Consider the following 18,906-nt stretch of genomic DNA (forward strand, 5'->3'; position numbering starts at 1 on the left):
TTGGTCTGTATGATCTGTTTTGACCTGGGTCACTAACTTTCCTGAACTGAAACAGAATGTTAATACAATTCACGACTTCTTTACCCTCCTTCATTTGTCTCATTGTTTCAACATTGCTCCCTTTTACCTCATTCCTTCGAACAATTTATCGTATGTTGCAGAGCCACATTGATAGACAGAAAAACTTGTTGTGAATCCATTGCAAACAACAGCAAAGAAATGGTGAACCAGTGTAAAGCAAATCCATTATACATCACTTATAAACCTACCCAACGTGAATCACCTTTTGCCAAAATGTAGAATGAGTTAAGCGAATACAACCTAGTAGCTCTCTTTCTGTAGCAATATCATTTAAATATTTGAACTAAGCAATGTTACGTATGCATATTGATTCACATTAATTTGCATTTGTTTATGCTCTTTGGAAAAATAAATAATATTTATATTAAAAAAATCACAGTTTTACTCATTAATACCCCCTTATGAAAAACATATATTTGAAAATAAGAAGAAAAAGAGAGATAAAAAAGTGTAAACATATATTTGTTATGAAATAATTGAATCATATTATTTTCTTACTACTATCTTGATTCTTTAATGATGCCCATTAGTTTGATATTGTCAGCTTTATGCGTCTAGCATATTTATTACAATTATGATTTGGTATTATTTGCTATCAATATGAATCGATAATATTATATAATAATATAACACCAAAGCAGGCGAAGGCAGCACGTGCACCCAAATGAAGTTGTGAAACGGTACCAAAAGCCTATAAACTTCATCATTGGTGCCAAAGTCTCTATCTCTCACCATGTTACTTAATAATATTATAAAAGAGCTCTAAAAAAGTGGGTGAGAGTGCAGAACTTGAGAACTAAATCCACTTCGTTTTCTTGGTGTCAACCTCTCTCCATTGGATCTTCACCCTGTGATTATGGCTTTGCATCCACACGAATAAGAAATCTCCTTTGCCTCTTCTATTTTGCTCCTTTTCTCAAATTTCAATTTTATTAACAACACTGCTTATGTTACTAATTAACCCCTAACTGTTAAATGCTTTGTAAAATAACTTTGATTAGGTCTAATGTTACTTAAGGACAATATTTTCATTTGGTATTGTTGTTTCTTAGCCTTGTTTTATTTTTATACGGCATACTTATTTTAGAAGAAATTGACAAATAATCGAGTACACCACCAACATAATGATTATTGCTTCTAATTAAAAAAAGTTCGAATCAAATGGCTTTTTTCTCTTTCTTTTCACTGAAAAAGATTAATGGGGTAAAGAAAAATATAAAGTGGATAACCCAATTCAGTTCTTCGATTGCATGCCAAGTTTTCACTTCAAATTTGCAATAATTGGTATAACAATTGAATAATTGAGGAAGTATAAACACGTTAGAGTAGAAATTGAAATTGAAATTGAAAATTGGTGTAGTAAAAGGGAGTCAGTTATATTTTTTTTCTTAAAACAAACATGTGACCTAACAAAATAACTAATAACAAAATATTACGAGAAATTGAGATTGTTATTTTAGTAAAGAAATAGAAGAAATTTAGTTACCGTTGGATGAACGCATGAACTATCTAATTTCTGAAATTAACGGTCCTCATCCACTTTCTCTCTCTTCACAGCAGGGTAGAGAGAGAAAGAGAGACAACGAAGAAAAGAAGCTGTTGGTCATCAGAATGGACTTTGGTTTTATAGGAATCCTCTCTATTCACCGATCCACGTCCATCACCGTCTTCCTTCTCCTATTCTCTTTTTCGTGTTCTTGTTCTTGCTTGGGAAAGAAGAACATAGAGAATTGAAGGAGGAAGATTGAGAAAGAGGGAATACCCAGGTAATTAGTTCGGTGAAATTTTTGATTTTGATATCTGGGTGTTTCTCTTTTCATCTTTTTACCTTCAGTGGTGGAAAGGGGTTTTTCTGAGTTGATGGACTTGGAAAGCGTTGAGTGTGTGTCATCCTCGGATGGCATGGAAGAGGATGAGATCCACACCAATCATCATCACTCTGAGTTTTCTTCCACAAAGCCTCGCAATGGAGGCACCAATAACGTTAATTCTGTGGGCTCCACCGCCCTTGCTCCGGCAACCAGCGTCCACGAGTTGCTGGAATGTCCTGTGTGTACTAATTCAATGTACCCTCCAATTCACCAGGTATGTTTTTTCTTCAATTTTTTTCATCTCATGCTTGCCTTCTTTTGGCGAATTTGATCGGTGGCTCTTATAAAGGGACAAGGACGACCTAGATATGGTTTTGACTGGTTTTGATGAGTCTTCAGTGATGATTGTGGAATTATGGCATTACTTGCAATTCTTGGTAATATGTGTCATGTAGAGGGATTTGTTGTGTTGTCAAATTTTAATCTCCTTTTGGTTGTATGAATTTGGCTACGGAGAGCTTCATTCTGATGTTTAACACTTCTTGTTTCAGTTTAGTGCATACAAGATTACAAAATTAGTTTTCATTGTGTCCATTTGTATACATAATTTTGAATTTGAGAGAAGGTTGATTTTAGGATAGTTTACATATTTTGCTTCCGAGCTTTGAACCATGTATTTGACTTTTTATGAGTTAGTTAAAATGAAGTTATGATCTTTAAAGCGTTATCGTTTGTTTCTAGTGAGAGCAAGACCCAATATTGTAACGAGCCTTCGTTTAATCCTATATCCTGTGAAAAATGCTTCATGTTGAGTCAATTTTGGCGTTGCACAAAGTTTTCAGAATGCAGAACACATGTTATGCTAGTATCATGGCTAGATGCATTGTCTTTGTTGAAATTTGTTGATAATGTTGAAAGTGGTTAATTCAATGTGTCGTTATGTATATGTGACTATAGCACTCAGAAGATTTTATCAGGAATTTCATATGGCTGACAGAGAATATTACTAGAAATAGAAGAAAAAAAAAGGCCAAAAAGAACATAGACCAAAAGAGCCGACCATCAACTCAAAAAGGATCTCCAATCTCGTCGCATACCTCCTTATGCCCTTTAAATATCAATGAACTGAAATAATACAGCCTAGGAAAGCAAGCCCCTCCCAAAATAGACATGCAACTAAAAACTTTAGATTGAAAATCTACCTAATATTCTCATACCTAATGCACCTTTCTTCAGCTACAACCTATGTTAAGCTCAACTGCTGAGGTAATCATTGGGATTAAACAAATACAGATGTATTACCCCTTTTTAAATACTACTGTTACTTGGTAGTTCTACTGTTACCGCAGATGGAGAGGCGTAGAAATGGTGTTATTTTAGTAGTTTGGAACACCTAATTACTTGGGAAAGTAGAGGCATATTATGTGGTCCCAGTTCATGCTTTTTGGACTGAAGAGGTGAGATTTGAGAAGAAATGAAGAGAAAACCACGTGGACTTGTGGCTTGTAAGTGAAGACTCAAACATATAGGTATTTTGAAGTGTTATTTGTATACATAATTGATTACGAGAGTGCAATGACCTAGCCCAATACTTAAACTAAAGGATTGGCCCGGTTTGAAGGAAGTAGAAAGTATACCTCACAGAGAAGCGGATAGGAGAGGTAGACTATAGACTCATGCGGTCAGCTCGGTTAAAACTCACCCCGGTCAGCTCGGTTAAAACTCACCCCGTATGCCGTGTGAGTTAGTTGACTTTAACTAAACAAGACCAACCCAGTGGGGAACACCCATAATCAAATATGGGTGTCTTTTCTGTTTTTTCTATGATAATAATAATAAAACTGAAAAATACTAGTAAATAAAATTATTTTATTTTCCCCTCATTTCTATAATCTTTCAATTCATCCAAACAACCTCTGGTTGGTCTTTTCCCTTCAAACTTGTCTTGGAATATGAAATAGTTACTAGTATATAATGAGGTTAATTCTTCACGTTTCTTGGTCCTTAGGTGCTCGATAGTCAATATTTTTGTATGTTTACATTCAGGCATACGAAGTCAAGCTAGTGAGTTTCTTCCCATATTTGAAACTTGATCCAATCTCTGCTTCTACAATTCTATTGTTCATTTTTTCATTCAAGTTAAAAGTTGATCTTGTCATGATTGAAGCTGCAAAAAAGTGTATTGTATATATTCCTGAAAGGGGGAAAAATGTAACAAATTAGTTTATTTTTGCAGTGCCACAATGGCCACACACTCTGTTCTACGTGTAAAACAAGGGTGCATAACCGATGTCCCACTTGTAGACAAGAGCTTGGAGATATTAGGTGTCTGGCACTGGAAAAGGTGGCTGAATCACTTGAGCTACCTTGCAAGTACTACGCCCTTGGATGTTCAGAAATCTTTCCATATTACAGCAAACTTAAGCATGAGACAGTGTGCAATTATAGACCATATAGTTGCCCTTATGCTGGATCAGAGTGTTCTGTTGTGGGGGATATTCCCTTCCTTGTTGCTCATTTAAGGGACGATCATAAAGTGGACATGCACACTGGATGCACATTCAACCATCGTTATGTGAAGTCAAATCCGCGTGAAGTGGAGAATGCAACCTGGATGCTCACAGTAAGTGTATCTATTACATCTTTTTATCTGATTTTTCTTTCATTTTTGAAATATTAGAAAGGGGGTAAGAGGGTGGGGTGGGGGAGATTGTTTTCCCCATTGGGTCGTATATTTGCAGTTCAAAAATTGTTTATAGGGATTCAATTTCTGATGTGGGAAGAGCTAAGGGAACAGATTCTCGTGATAATTGTTACTTACATGACTGAAATTTATGTGTTCCATCCGATTAATATTTTTGTTCCCATATTGAAGAGTGATGGCTAATGACAACTTTTTATTTTAATTCATGTTGTAGCTGCAACTGTAATCTTATCTGAGTTTAACTTATACTGATAATTTCCTCTGATTCTTTTGTTTGAAAACTGATTTTGTTTGGTAGGTGTTTCATTGTTTTGGCCAATATTTCTGCCTTCATTTTGAAGCTTTCCAGCTTGGCATGGCACCTGTTTACATGGCATTCCTTCGTTTTATGGGTGATGAGAATGAGGCTAGAAATTATAGCTATAGCCTAGAGGTTGGGGCGAATGGTAGGAAACTGATTTGGGAGGGTACTCCACGGAGTGTTCGAGATAGCCACCGTAAAGTCAGGGATAGCCATGATGGGCTCATTATTCAAAGAAATATGGCTCTATTTTTCTCTGGTGGGGACAGAAAGGAGCTGAAACTCAGAGTTACAGGAAGAATATGGAAGGAACAACAGAATTCGGATGCTGGTGTGTGCATGCCGAATCTCTGTAGTTGACATGTTATTTGAAGGGCATTTCTATCAGTTGTGTTTCGTCATTTGGGCTGCTATATATTTATACCATCAAAGTGACTCTGAAATGTCCAGTTTTTATAAGCTGTGTAATAAACAACATTTTCTTCCTCTAAAATTTGTTTGATTGGAGTTTGAATTATTTCTTGCTCTCAACATCTGAGTCAAGCCAAGAGAAATACACTAGCTCAATTGCTTTTTTTTAGGATGTAGATGGGAAAGTTTTGTCATTTTTACGATGATAAATGTACATCTGGTTGGTTACTCTTCAAACTGCATGAAAATAAATTCTACCAGGATTCAATTCTAGCTTAAGAAACGTTTTAAATAGAACACATTTTTATTAGAAGATTCTTATAAGCTAAAATCCTAATTTTCTTTTGTAATTTATAACTTACTAAACTTAAAATTTCATTTAAGCTGAATTGTATTTTCTTAAGTGATGTTGAATGTTTTGAAAAGGAGAAAAAAAAGAGTAAAAGTTAAAATCTCTTAAAATTAACTTTTATAGGTTTCATTTTTGTAATTTTCTTCATTAGAAATAGTATCTAAAAAATTCTTACCAAATAATTGTTTGATCCAAACTTTTTTTTAATATCTGACATGAAAGCCTCTTTGAAAAAAAGAAAAGTGGAAAACTAAAGAAAATGTCAAATATCACCCATGAGAAAAATAATACTTAGTCCTATAAATATAATTTTTATTTTTGTATTTTTAAACTGATGAATTAATCTTCTAATTTTTAGAAGTAAACAGTTTTGGTTTTGTAATACTTAAATTAATATTTAATAATAGTATTTCTTATCACGGTTGAGGACTAAAATAAACAAAGTTAGAGAAAACTAATTTATATTTTTTTTAAAATTAGAAAAGTAATTCACCAAATTTAAAATACAGTACCAAGATCAAGTTTACTGAAAAAAAGAAATACGTATTTTTTTCCCTTGCCAAAAATACATGAGCACTAACTTTGTCCTCAACTGCTAAGACTTTTATTTCACATTCTAATTAAACATTGGCCGTATCAGTTTTGGAGGTCACTTTCAAGAAGGGTGGTTTTTTCTTGGGTTTAAATCGAACAATAATTCTCGATTCCCATCACGATTCAATTCTATAGTCCTTTCTCGTATATGCAAAATTAAACATCGAAAATAACAGCATACCATTCTCAGCATAAAAAAACTTGTTATGTTGGATAACCTAAACAAAATATATTTTCATAAAACGACTTTCCCATACACTTTTTTCATACAATCAATTATAACAATTAACGAAAATGGATCACTAAAACTATCCCAATCCAACCCACACCGAACTGTTAGATTTGTTTCAACATCATTTGTTCAAAACTAAATTGTGTTTGGAGGAGTAGATACTGCTTGAACCAAGGTGCTCACTGCATAGAAGTGAAAAGAACTACGCTTTTTACGCACCATAATGTTCCCAACTCACTGCAGTTACAGTGAACAATATAAAATAAGTTGCTTCATCTTTCTTCTGAGTTCTAACCTGTCATCTACCCCAATGTCAATATTACTTCACTTGCAATTCAAGAAAATCCATCATATTTCCCAGAGAAACACTTCCATTTTACAATTAAAACATGTCATAGTTCCAATGGCTGATCTTGTTGCTCCAGTACAGGGGGTTTCAACTTAAAAGAAGGTTTAGACCAACACCCCAAATAGTACGGCACTGTAAAAATGGGAAAATCATAGATTGCGTAATCCTTTCCAACAAATTTAATTACAAGTAGTATGATTCAAAATGTTGGTAACGTAAATTGATGATTCAAAACTATTTAGGCAGACACAGACACCATACCTCCTCATCCAAGCACCATTAAGTTATTATTATACCTCCACATTAAGCACCAAGAAATTGGAACTTCAAGCTGTTACATGTTCAGTTGCTCTATCACCCTCAGTTTCAGTCGTTTTCTCTGCCAACTCTGCCTCAGGAACAGTATCATCAGAGCTCTCTTTATTGAGAGCTTGAATATCACCCTCTGATTTAGATTCTGAATCCGTTTCCTTGTTTCCAAACAACTTGGATGGAAGTAAAGAAGCTACTGCAGCCCTTGCACTTCTTTTGGCAGCTTCGGCTGCTTCGGCCTCCTTAGCCTTAGCTTCAGCTTTCAACCTTTCTTTCTCTTCCATCAGCTTCGTCAACTCCTCTTCTCTCCCTTCTTTTCTCAACTCCACCTTAACAAACTCTTGGAACTCCTCATCAAAATCAACCCCATTGTCATCCAGTAACGTATCAACAATCTGAAGCATCTCATCCAACCTCCCCGCGTCACTCAGCACCTTCATCACGAACTGATAGCTAGCAACATCCATCTTGAGCTTCTTCACCATTAACTCAAAGAAACCCTTGGCTTCATCAACCTTACCTACCTTAACCAACCCATCAACCAACCTATTGTATACAGACAAGTTAGGCCTCAACCCTGAGTCCACCATTTTCCTAAAATATCCGGCTGCATCATCTGGCCTATTCTCTCTGAAACAAGCATCCATCAACAACCCATAAGTAAACTCATCAGGACTCACCCCCTTCATCTCCATTTCCCCATAAACCTCCTCAGCCTCCACAACCCTCCCATCATCACACAACCTCTCAATCAAGTTATTAAACGACAAGGTATCCGGGCTACACCTATACTCCCCCATCTTCCTAAAAACCTCAATCGCCTCCTTAAACCTCCTTTCACCACAATACCCATCAACAATCACATTAAAGCTCCCCAAATTAACACTCAACTTTATGGGAGGCTCGTGCTCCTTCATCATCCTATCAAAAAGCCTCAACGCCTCATCAAACCTCCCATTCTTAGAGAGTGCATCAAGCACAGAATTATACCCCACAGCACTCATCTTCTTCCCCAAAGCCTCCTCATAACAATCAATAGCCTCCTTCTCCATCCCCTTAATAAAATACCCTTTCATCAAACACCCAAAAACAACCCCATCGTCCACAACCCCACCCAACCTCTCTCTCAGCTCCTCATAAAGCACTAGAACACCATCACCATCGGAAACCCTAGCGTGGCCCAACATCAAGTAGTGGTAAACGAGAGGGTCAGGTGCAAACCCTCTAGAATCCATTTCGCTTTTAATTTCCATGGCGCGTTCAAGCTTGCTGTTATCGACCAAGCCTTTGATGAGAACACGGTAAGTGGTTGGGGAAGGGTTCATGGGGGCGTCGTTGAGGAACTGCTTGTAATGTTCGAGAGCGGTATCAGGTTTGCGGCAATCGAGGTAGGTCTGGAAGATGAGGTTGTGGGTGATGATGTTAGGAACGACGCCGGCCTGCGTGATGAAGCGGTGGAGGGAGAGGAGGTCGGCATAGCGGGATTGGCGGAGGAGGGCGGCGAGTACGGCGTTGATTGTGAAGATGGTGGGGCGGCAGTTGGAGTAGATGGAGTGGCGTGTGTAGAGCGCGGCCTCGTCGAGGTCATTTTCGCGGACGAGGGCGAGAATGCGGTTGTGCAGGTTGAGGCGGTTGCCGGTGAGTGCGGACACATGTTCGGGGAGCTTCGGGTTGTTAGGATTCAGGTAGTACGGGGTTTGTTGTTGGGGTTTTGGCGCGGTTTGCGTGCGGTTCAGGGCTGAGAGGGGGGGTTCCATGCGGAGCTGACGCTTGCGGCGGCGGCGTTCCGCCGCGGCTTCTTCCGGGGAGGAGAAGGAGAGCAAACGGAGGGAGACGCAGAAGGGAGGGCGCCGGCGAGGGTTTGCCACCGCTCTGAGTTGCGTCAAGAAGGAGGCTTTGGAGAGAGCCATGTTAGAGAGAGTGCGATAGGGTTTGGAATTGGATAGGGTTCAGACAGGGTTTAGTTAGAGGGATTGTGATGATGGTGACGAAAGGAGATTTCGGCTTTTGGGCTTTGGGCTTTGGGCTCTTGTTAATGGCCATTTCTTTCTGCACTCTTGAAACACTCTTTGTTTATGAAATCTCTGTTTCGAAAACATTTTTTTCTTTGTGAAAGAATAATTTCGGTAGTATTTTAAAGAATTTAGTGGTGCAGAAAGAAAAATTTAAGGGTGCAGGAAGAAAATGATAAAATTGTTTTTGAAGATAGTTTAGTAATTCATTAAACTAATTTAAAAGTAACTTTAATACGGGTTAATTGTTTTAAATAAATTGAAATATTTAATCTGGCATGTCAAATTCTATATTTATTTTGAAAATTACACATGGGTAATTTTAAAAATAGTAAATAAGAATAGTAGCAATAACAAACAAAGGTGATGAGAAATGTAAAAGTTAGGACTTAGTACTAACATATATGCTCCTATGGGCCTATGCCAACGGGTCCAAAGGAGAGGAAAATTTCCACATTTACTTATTATCATGTCCTTTCTCATATATATTAAAAATCTAACTTAACACGCATTAAGAAAAATAGTTTTTAAATGCCTTCATTTTTACTAATTTCTTCATATTTTTAAAAATAATGTTCCCATAAAACAAAAGTAATTAAAAGTTAGACATTAATTAAAGATATATTATTTTAGGAAAAATGCTATTAAATAAAATAAGAATAACCGAAAATTCCTTATATTTGAAAACAAAACAAGAAAAGTCTAACTTAGAAAATAAGAAATAGTGAGTGATTGAGACTTGTAAGAATGTATCCCTGGTTACAAAGGAATGTATGACAAATGTGAGTATTAAGAATGAGAATCGGTTTATAAGGTAAGGTGAGTTGTAGTATTGTTTGAAGATAGTTGCACTATTTTAAATAATTTAATAATAATTGCTTTGTCAGACATTTTTCTGTTTATCCACAATCCAAGCTGTCTTCCCTAAAAATAAGTAGGATGCACGATCAATTTGACTTTTAATGAAGGAAAACATTGTCAATTTACTCTTTTAAAATATAAAAAAAAATATTTAAATCTTGAATGACTAGAATTTTTAAATTAATCTTAATACTATAATTTAATAATAAAATAGTTTTTTTTTTATTTACTGTCCCTTTTAAAAATATATTTTAAAAACAAAATATTCTAATAAAACTTAATCATAAAGTGTAGGCTTACAGAACTGGTTCTTTCTTTCTAATTTAGTCTTTATTAGAAACTTTTGTTTCATTGAGTATTTAGTTTTTTTTTATTTAAATATTTTATTGCTTGATTTTGTCATTAATTTTATCTTTTGTCTACAGTTCGTCTATTAATTATGTCTTTTATAGCATTGTGCTGACAGCAAAAACTAAACAATAGAATATTTAAATAAAAATATTTTTTAAAAAAATAAAAAAAAATATTTTAATAAAAATGAATTAAAAATACTCAAATTTAATTAAATACAATATTTAATAATAGGTTACTTTATACATTTCAATTGCCCTAATAGATGTGAATTGTGTTTGATAGCTTAACAAAAGTAGTTACAAGGGCAAAAAAAATGCATTTAGGCCATGTTATTTGGATTCTAATAATATGCAGTAAGAGTTTTATACTGAACTGCAAGCTCGTGGTGGGGGCAATTATGTAGAGAAGAGTGATCATATAGTGTGAGATCAGAGCAGTAAAAAGTATAGTGGATTGTGCAATAAGAAGTTATTTCTTGAAGCACTAAGATACATAATCTTCAAAATTCAAAAAATAATTTTGACATTTTTTTCAAATTTGAGATTTTTGTTTAAATTGAGACTGAAAATCAATAATCAAACCAAAGTGCTTATTTTATTTAAATATAATATTATATATCTAAAGTTAATTAGTAACAAATAAATAAATATGAATGTCTATGGTTATCTTACTATTTAATTGTATTTTACTTACAATATATTTGTATTTGTCAAAATAGGATTTTTGACTATGATGAGATTATTTTTTTTATTTTTTACTAAAATGAGGTCCGTTTAAAAAAAAATTACAAATTTAGGCAAGTCGTGTCAATTCAGCATGACCTCATATGCACAAATCGTCCCAATTAGACACGTTTATGCCATGTCATACTGAAATCGTGCCAACTTGGCACGACTTCTGCCCTGTCATACTGAAGTCGTGTCAACTTGGCACGACTTCTGCCACATCATAATTTATTTATTTTTAATTTTATTGTTTATATATTGGGTAGTAAGTTATGCAATGTTAAAAATTAATTTGATACATAATTTTCTAAGAGTATTAGTTTTAAGGAACAAAAAATTGGATAATCGTGTATGAAACATGGTTGAATTGAATGAATAAATACATAGATAAAGAAAATGAATGTTCTAAGAGTGTTATGAAAATACAAACCAAACCTGACAAAGCAAACCTGCCAAGCTAGGACCCTCTATGTATTTATTCATTCAATTCAAACATGATTCATACACGATTATCCAATTTTTTGTTCCTTAAAACTAACACTCTTAGGAAATTATGTATCAAATTAATATTTAACATTACATAACTTATTACTCAATACATAAATAATAAAATTAAAAATTATGACGTGGCAAAAGTCGTGTCAAGTTGGCACGACTTCAGTATGGCAGGACAGAAGTCGTGCAAAGTTGACACGACTTTAGTATTACATGACAAAGTCGTGTCTAATTGGGACGATTTGTGCATATGAAGTCGTGCCGAATTGACACGACTTGCCTAAATTTGTAATTTTTTAAAACAGACCCCATTTTGATAAAAAACAAAAAAAAAAACCCATCATAATCAAAAACTCGTCAAAATATAATAACAAAATTATACAGTAATTTTTAATTATAAGATTATCTAATTCATTTAGTATATAAAAGAAAAATGAAATTATGAATATGATAACAATTATATTAAAATACTTAACTAAAATATTTATTTGAATTTTTCTTTAAAAAATGTTGGATAAATTATGATATGTATTAGAAGTATGATTTTAAAATATTTTGTATTAATTTAGTCTTTATAAAATCTAAACATGATTTTTTTTATTTTAAATTTGTAACTTAGGGTTTAGAAGGGGCTGCAACAATAGGCTGATGAGTATGGGTGGCTGGAGACATGCTTCGTCATTGATGGTGAGGACTATGGGACTATGCTATTTTAGGTATAACAAATTCAGAAAAAATTTGTTAATACTATAAACAGTTTAGGGCTTAGGTTTAGGTTATATAATTGATAATGATATAATAATATTTTTAAATTAAAAAAATAAAAATGAATAAAGTATTAATTTATTAAGGTTTTAAGTATATGTTGTTATTGTCGAGGATGTTAATATATATCACTCTAACAAATTTGGTGATATCAAAATTGGGTTGTGAGTAATGTAATACATATATGACAAGTACACTGATACGATACAAACACAGACACGAAAGATACGTATAATTTTTAAAATGTAGGATACGGGACACGAATCTATATATTATATAATTATAAATTATATAAATTGATAATAAAGATTTATCTGCACAAGTATGTTTTAGTTTTTTTTTAGCATAAAAGATAGTTCAAAAAGATTTGTTCCTTATTTTTGTAATCATACTAAAAATTCATACAATAAATTTGAATTTTTAGAAAATTAATGTGTTTTTCCTTTTTAAAATTGTGTTAGAATCGTGCTAAAATCGTGAAAAATTTAATAAATACTTTTTGAATTAGACATTTCACCGATATGTATCATACGAGTGTCTTTCAAATGTCGATATTCAATACGTATGTCCAACAGTGACATGTAATTTAAGATAAGTGTCCAAACCTCTGTGATGTGTGGTGACATTACATTTTGGGTAATTGGATGACTTTGCCTTTTGAGAATTTATTGTTGGGGGTAACTTGTGTTTTTGGGTATATAAAGAGAAGTAGGGATCATAAGGAATGTGAAGCCTCGTAGGTAGGGTGCGTCAATCTTCCATTGATTTGGTGGGGGTGGTTTGAAAATTTCAACCCATTCATTTATTTTTTTTACTTCAAATTAAAATAAAACTAATTTAAAATATTGAAACTTTTATATTTTTTTCTTGAAGATATAAACATGAAAAGAATATTGTAATTTAAATCATGAATACAAATTAAGTTCTAATTATTTATTTTAATTATATACTTTAATATGTAAAAGTATTAGTTTTGTTAATATGTTGAGACACTAAACACTCATAAACCCTAAACTATAAATTGACTTGCTAAAAGCATATCTTTGGGTTCATAAATAATTAAGGAAAGGACATTTTATGAAAGATTTGGAATGGACAAATATGTTTATTTTTAGATAAACAGATAGAGTCGTATATATATCGAAGTTCCCAAAAGGAGACCAAAATTCTAAAATATTCATAACATATATAATGTATTCGTGTGTTCAACAATATAAATATACTATATAGTTTGAAGTCAATTTAGACTTTAGAACAACATTTAATAATCTCCACAACTATTTAATACATTCAATACCTGTTTTGCTAAACATATCCCCAACTTGAGAATTTATTATATATAGGTGGGACTAATGGATATTTTGACCAAGTATTTATAAATTCTTGAATGGCCATTCCGAATATTAGACTTTTGGTAGAAAAAAAACTTATTTTCAATTGTCATTTTAAAAGTCTAAAATAATATCAATTATTATTTTATTTTATTTTTAAAAATTATCATTTATTAATTAAGCTCTTATATTTTTTTAATAAAAAAAGTACATGTTAAGCATCACTTGGAATTTGAGTTATCCAAAACTCAACAATTAAGTTTTTATAATTGCTTCTAATATTTTTATACATTTTTATGAACTTAACTATAGAAAATAAAAAAATATGTAAATTTACCAGTGTAATAAATAAAAAATAATAATAAATACTTACTTTGGACTCATATACAAGCAAAATTAACTAACTTTACGCATATTAAGAATTCTAGTTAATTTCATTTAATATCCTTGATTTATATATATATATATATATATAAATTAACTTTAGTCAAATTTATTGGAAACAATTCTTGAAATTAAATTCAAGATATTTTTTTAGATAATAACATTAAATAAAATTTTGAGAGTTAAATTTTATTTATCTTTGAATCAAATCAACGTGACTTTTTCTTCTCATAAATAACTCTAGAAAAAGTATCATATATTTTGATATAGTAATAATAAAAACTTGTGTTTTATGTGGTTAATAAGTGTGTGAGTTAGTTTAAAAGTAATAATTAAGTTTAATTTAAACTTGAATTTTAGTTGCGTTTATTGTATAATTAATGTATGCAATGTGTAATATCTAGATTATTATATAAGTAATTATTATTTAATTAAAAGTTATAAGTAAATTTTTTTGTCTATAAATATTTTCTTATAAAGGACATTAACCCTATATGTATAACAACAATTTATATATTTATAATATATTACAAAAATAAATAAATTTTGTGTAATAATAAGAGTTTTACTTCAAAATAAATAATTATCTATATTTTTAATACATATATTCCAATGATGTTAGAATCAAATTGTTCATGAGTTAACGTTCTAGAGAAGTTCCTCATAAATTTTCTTAAATAACTCTTATTGAACATGTTTTTCTTCTACTCATACCACAAACACATAAAAGAAAAACACAAATATATGTTCGATCTTTGTAAACCTTAAATATCAGTATTAATAAACTTAACATGCAATATAGACAACGAGAACATAAAATTTGATCTACAACTATAAGACTCAATCTCATTTTATTAAACATACATATTCATATTTCATTTTTTTATGATCCATTATAAATGTAAAAAAATACTTGGGAAGTGATTAAGTAGTTGAGTAAAACATTTGTACAAAACTTGGTTTAAGTAAGTTTTATAAGTACATATTTTCTTTAAATGTTATCCCTCCTAACTAGGGTAAGATATTTGAGAATGATTAGATTATAATTTATTTTGATATTATTTTGAAACCCTTGCACGTCAATGAATGAACTAGAAAATTTGTAAACTTTTGAATTATTTGGTTTTGAGGAGTGTATTAGTAATTGAATGTAACTATTAGAAGTCGACTTTAAACCTAACTTAACTTTATAAATTCGTTTATAAGGTGAGGTTTGTACCCCACTTATATAGAGACCTACCAACTCATCAACTCGTGCGTGAGACTATAAATTATGGGTGGTGTGATAGTGGTCCGATAGCAAGTGACCTGTTAAATCCAACAAACTCTTATTATGATAGACTCTAAATGACTTTGATATCATATTAAGATGAAATTTAAACCTAAATCAACCTTATAAAATGACTTGTAAGGTGAGTTTTGCACCTACTTATATATTATGAAAAATCTTTATCTCTAGCCGATGTGAGATCTCCAAATGTATCTGAATTTCAATTGGTAAATATTGAAATGATTATGTATCTTGAATGCAATGTTGCTATACTTAAATCTTGATAGAATAATTTCATGAATAACTATTGCTATACTTAAATCTTGATAGAATAATTTCATGAATAACTAGTGATAATATATATATATATATATTATTATTAAACTATTGTTTTATTCTTTGTCTTGAAAATTGAGTGTGATGTTTGAGTTAGAACGTATAATTGGATTGGACATGGGATTGTAAACTAAAAATTTAGTTTGATTTGATTACACTTCTAAGTTGTTTTATGCTTTAAGAATTGATTATTTCATGAGTTTTGAATTGATATTTTGTAAATAATTATGAGAATGGATAAGTCAATGAGTGATGAAATAAATCTATAATTTCAACGCTTGTGCATAATTGAATTCTTGCGTGTGCCTTGAATTGTAGAAGGAATGGGCAATTATGTTTTTAATATGATAATTGGAATTGATCAAGATTTTTTTGTTAAATTAAATTGTTTTAAACTTCGGCTTAGAAGTTTGATTGATTTTTATAGTTTTTGAGTAATTTTTCCAATCAAATACATTCTTGTATAGTAGATACTGTTCGAAATTGAAAAGAAAAGTTCCTGAAGAATCTCGTTCAGCTAAAGGAACGATTTTTTTTTAAAGTTTGCTCAATCAAAAAATTTATATGAATGGAATCATAAAAATAATTTTTTATATTCTTAAAAAAAATTCCAACACCAAAATTTTCAGAAATAAAAGCTTACCTTATTTTTGTTTGTCATATATAAATGTCATCACAATATTAGATGATCACAACTCTACCTATTTTTGCATAATGATTAATATTATATCACAAAAATTATGCGCTTTTTTAATCAGTGATATAATTATTCAATATTTTAAATTTTAATAATTTATGTATGGTTCAAACTTACTCCTTATTCGCTTATCATAAAACACTTTTCTTTTTCTTTTCCCCCCTTTTTCTTTTTCTTTTTCTTTTTCTCTTTATATATCCTAATGTTTATGGTTCACGTTTACAATACTTATTATAACAAACTTTGCTCCTTCTAAATTTATAAAACTTTAAGTCATATAAATATATACTTTTAGTTAATATTATGATAATCGAAATGAATGATTCATTGAATCATATACATGTAGATAACACATGATTGACGCCTTATTTCATTAGTCACATCATCCTTAAAAGTTAACAAAAGTAGTTCAAATATTTAAAATTGATGTGATGCATTTAACTCTGTAATATAAATATAGCATAATGTTTAATTTATTAAGCAATTATCAATTGGAAATCCTACTACATCCAATTCATTATAGATAAAAATATTTTACAATATATATTTTGGTGTGCAAATCCATCTTATAATCAATTTTATAAAGTTGAGTTAGGTTTAAAGTCTATTTCTTAATATGCTATCAAAATAATTTAGAATATATTATAGCAATAATTTGTTGTGCCTATTGTGTCACCCGCTATCGGACTATTATCGGATCATCCATAATATATAGTCTCACGCACAAGTCGGTAATGTATAAATTACATATTTGCTTCTCTAGTTTTACAACATTTCTCTTAACTTTATTTAACCTCCAAGATCAACTTGCCAAAACTTTTTATTCAATAAAAAGTAAAAATGAAAAGGTAGTTAGTCCTTTGATTAAATTGATTAAGCTTGCTTTGATAATTTTTTCTATTCGGATGATATGACGTATGAGGACATATGCTCGTTTCCAGGATAAGATTGAGGTTTTTATGGCAATTTCAGTTATTAAAGATTTAACTCATCTAGTGGGTAATTCGTCTAAAACTTCAATGAAGAATGATATGTTGGATTTCAATGTGATCAAGTTTTTTAGTATTAATACTAGTATTGATAAAGTTCTTCGTCCTCTTCCTGTTAGATGGGAGTTTCCTTCACCAGGCTGGGTTAAAATTAACACTGATGGGACTGCTAGGGGATATCCTGGTCTTGCAACTTGTGGAGGTATTTTTCGTGGGAGTATGGGAGAATTTATAGGAACTTTCTCTGCGTTTCTTGAAGTTCGGACTGTTCTGGTTGTTGATTTTTATGCAGTTATACATGCTATGGAGGAAGCTCAAAAGATGAGACTTACTAATGTCTGACTGGAATGTGATTTTGCTTTGATTTGTGTTGCGTTTACTGTTAGGACCAATGTTCCTTGGATACTTCGTAATCGATGAAATATTTGTCTTAATTACTGTAGGAAAATCAGGTTTAGGGTTACTCATATTTTTCGTGAAGGGCGTGGGCTGATAAGTTGACTAATTTAAGATTTATTCATAGAGAATCTTTTCATTGGTATAATAGGCTATCATTTAATCTAATCTAATCTTAGAATTCTTTATGAATAGGTATAGTTTACTAATGTATCATTTTTCTTAAAATCTTATTCTTTAGAATCTTCAAAAAGTAAAAGGGGAAAGGCAAAGCTAGGTAGGTTCTAAAGCGAGAGGCACGGAGTTACTTAGGGTAATGGAATAAAGTATGATTGATCTCCCCGATCCCTTGGCTTAATATAATCAGTCATCACTGAGGTACGAAGTTACTGTACCGATAGGGATACTGCAGCTATCCATTTTCTTACAAGGCGGCTCTTCTTTCTATAATAAATTCATACAGGCTCGTCTTTTGAGTTTCGCTGTGGACAAAATGCCGCTAAGCTTCGGCAGGGTTGCGTCTGGCAAATATTGCCGAAGCACCCCCCAGTCCCAGTCATTGGTCTGAAGCCAGTAGTCGTGAATGGTTTTCCCCAGTTCCGCTTGATCCAAAGGACGGACCACACAGGAAGCCAAAGGAGCATCTTCGAGCCATTTATCCTTCAAACAAAAAGGAAGCTGTAGGGAAGGCCATCTGTCCTTCAATTAGCCTTAAGGCGATAGACCCCCTTCTGAAAGGGACTTTCTTTCCTATAGCTATAGTTTAGAATAGTAAACTATTGCATCCTTTGCCCTAACGAGTATCTCCTCTAGATGGAACCCAATCAGGATGTGAACAAAGGCCACTGCTCAAACTCTTCGATATGCGCTAGCTAGGCAATCATTTACTGGTCTGAAGGACTCAGGGTCTCCTCGATGCCTTCTCGTATATGGTCGTTGTTCCTGGATGGAGATTGAAAAGGGGGAGCATGCTTTCGTAGTCAAGGAAAGTTGCTGAGGTAAGACCCACTCTTATAGCTAGCCAAAAGTAGCTCTTAGCCAGTCTTGTTCCCAGCATCGATGAACCCGTCCAACCCGTCCACGATCAGGCAGCACTCCGAATATCTACCCTTCCTCGCTTCGAAGGAGCAGCTCTTAGAACGAG

General features: G+C 32.3%; 2 protein-coding genes across 2 annotated transcripts; one reads left to right on the forward strand and one right to left on the reverse strand.

Annotated features, from left to right (window-relative positions):
• The first annotated feature begins 804 nt into the window (after positions 1-804).
• Positions 805-5,414, forward strand: LOC137820734 (TRAF-like superfamily protein). Its single transcript, XM_068624956.2, has 3 exons — positions 805-2,166; positions 4,129-4,515; positions 4,895-5,414. The coding sequence occupies exons 1-3, from the start codon at positions 1,942-1,944 to the stop codon at positions 5,255-5,257; spliced, it is 975 nt and encodes a 324-aa protein (XP_068481057.1). The 5' UTR covers positions 805-1,941; the 3' UTR covers positions 5,258-5,414.
• A 1,049-nt stretch (positions 5,415-6,463) lies between these two features.
• EMB1796 (Pentatricopeptide repeat (PPR) superfamily protein) lies at positions 6,464-9,277 on the reverse strand. Its single transcript, XM_068624783.2, has 2 exons — positions 7,097-9,277; positions 6,464-6,967 (listed from the first exon to the last, which is right to left on the reverse strand). Exon 1 carries the CDS (start codon positions 9,055-9,057, stop codon positions 7,162-7,164), a length of 1,896 nt encoding a protein of 631 aa, XP_068480884.1. The 5' UTR covers positions 9,058-9,277; the 3' UTR covers positions 6,464-6,967; positions 7,097-7,161.
• Positions 9,278-18,906: the final 9,629 nt, after the last annotated feature.

Source organism: Phaseolus vulgaris, chromosome 9, assembly GCF_051622355.1.
Source record: "Phaseolus vulgaris cultivar YP4 chromosome 9, ASM5162235v1, whole genome shotgun sequence".
NCBI classification, from domain to species: Eukaryota; Viridiplantae; Streptophyta; class Magnoliopsida; order Fabales; family Fabaceae; genus Phaseolus; species Phaseolus vulgaris.

Excerpts from the sequence above, each read along its gene's own strand:
- LOC137820734 (XM_068624956.2), top strand. The coding sequence starts at position 1,942 with ATGGACTTGGAAAGCGTTGAGTGTGTGTCATCCTCGGATGGCATGGAA. Across the intron at positions 2,167-4,128 it reads TGTACCCTCCAATTCACCAG|TGCCACAATGGCCACACACT; the intron begins GTATGTTTTTTC and ends TTATTTTTGCAG. Across the intron at positions 4,516-4,894 it reads ATGCAACCTGGATGCTCACA|GTGTTTCATTGTTTTGGCCA; the intron begins GTAAGTGTATCT and ends TTTGTTTGGTAG.
- EMB1796 (XM_068624783.2), bottom strand. The coding sequence starts at position 9,057 with ATGGCTCTCTCCAAAGCCTCCTTCTTGACGCAACTCAGAGCGGTGGCA.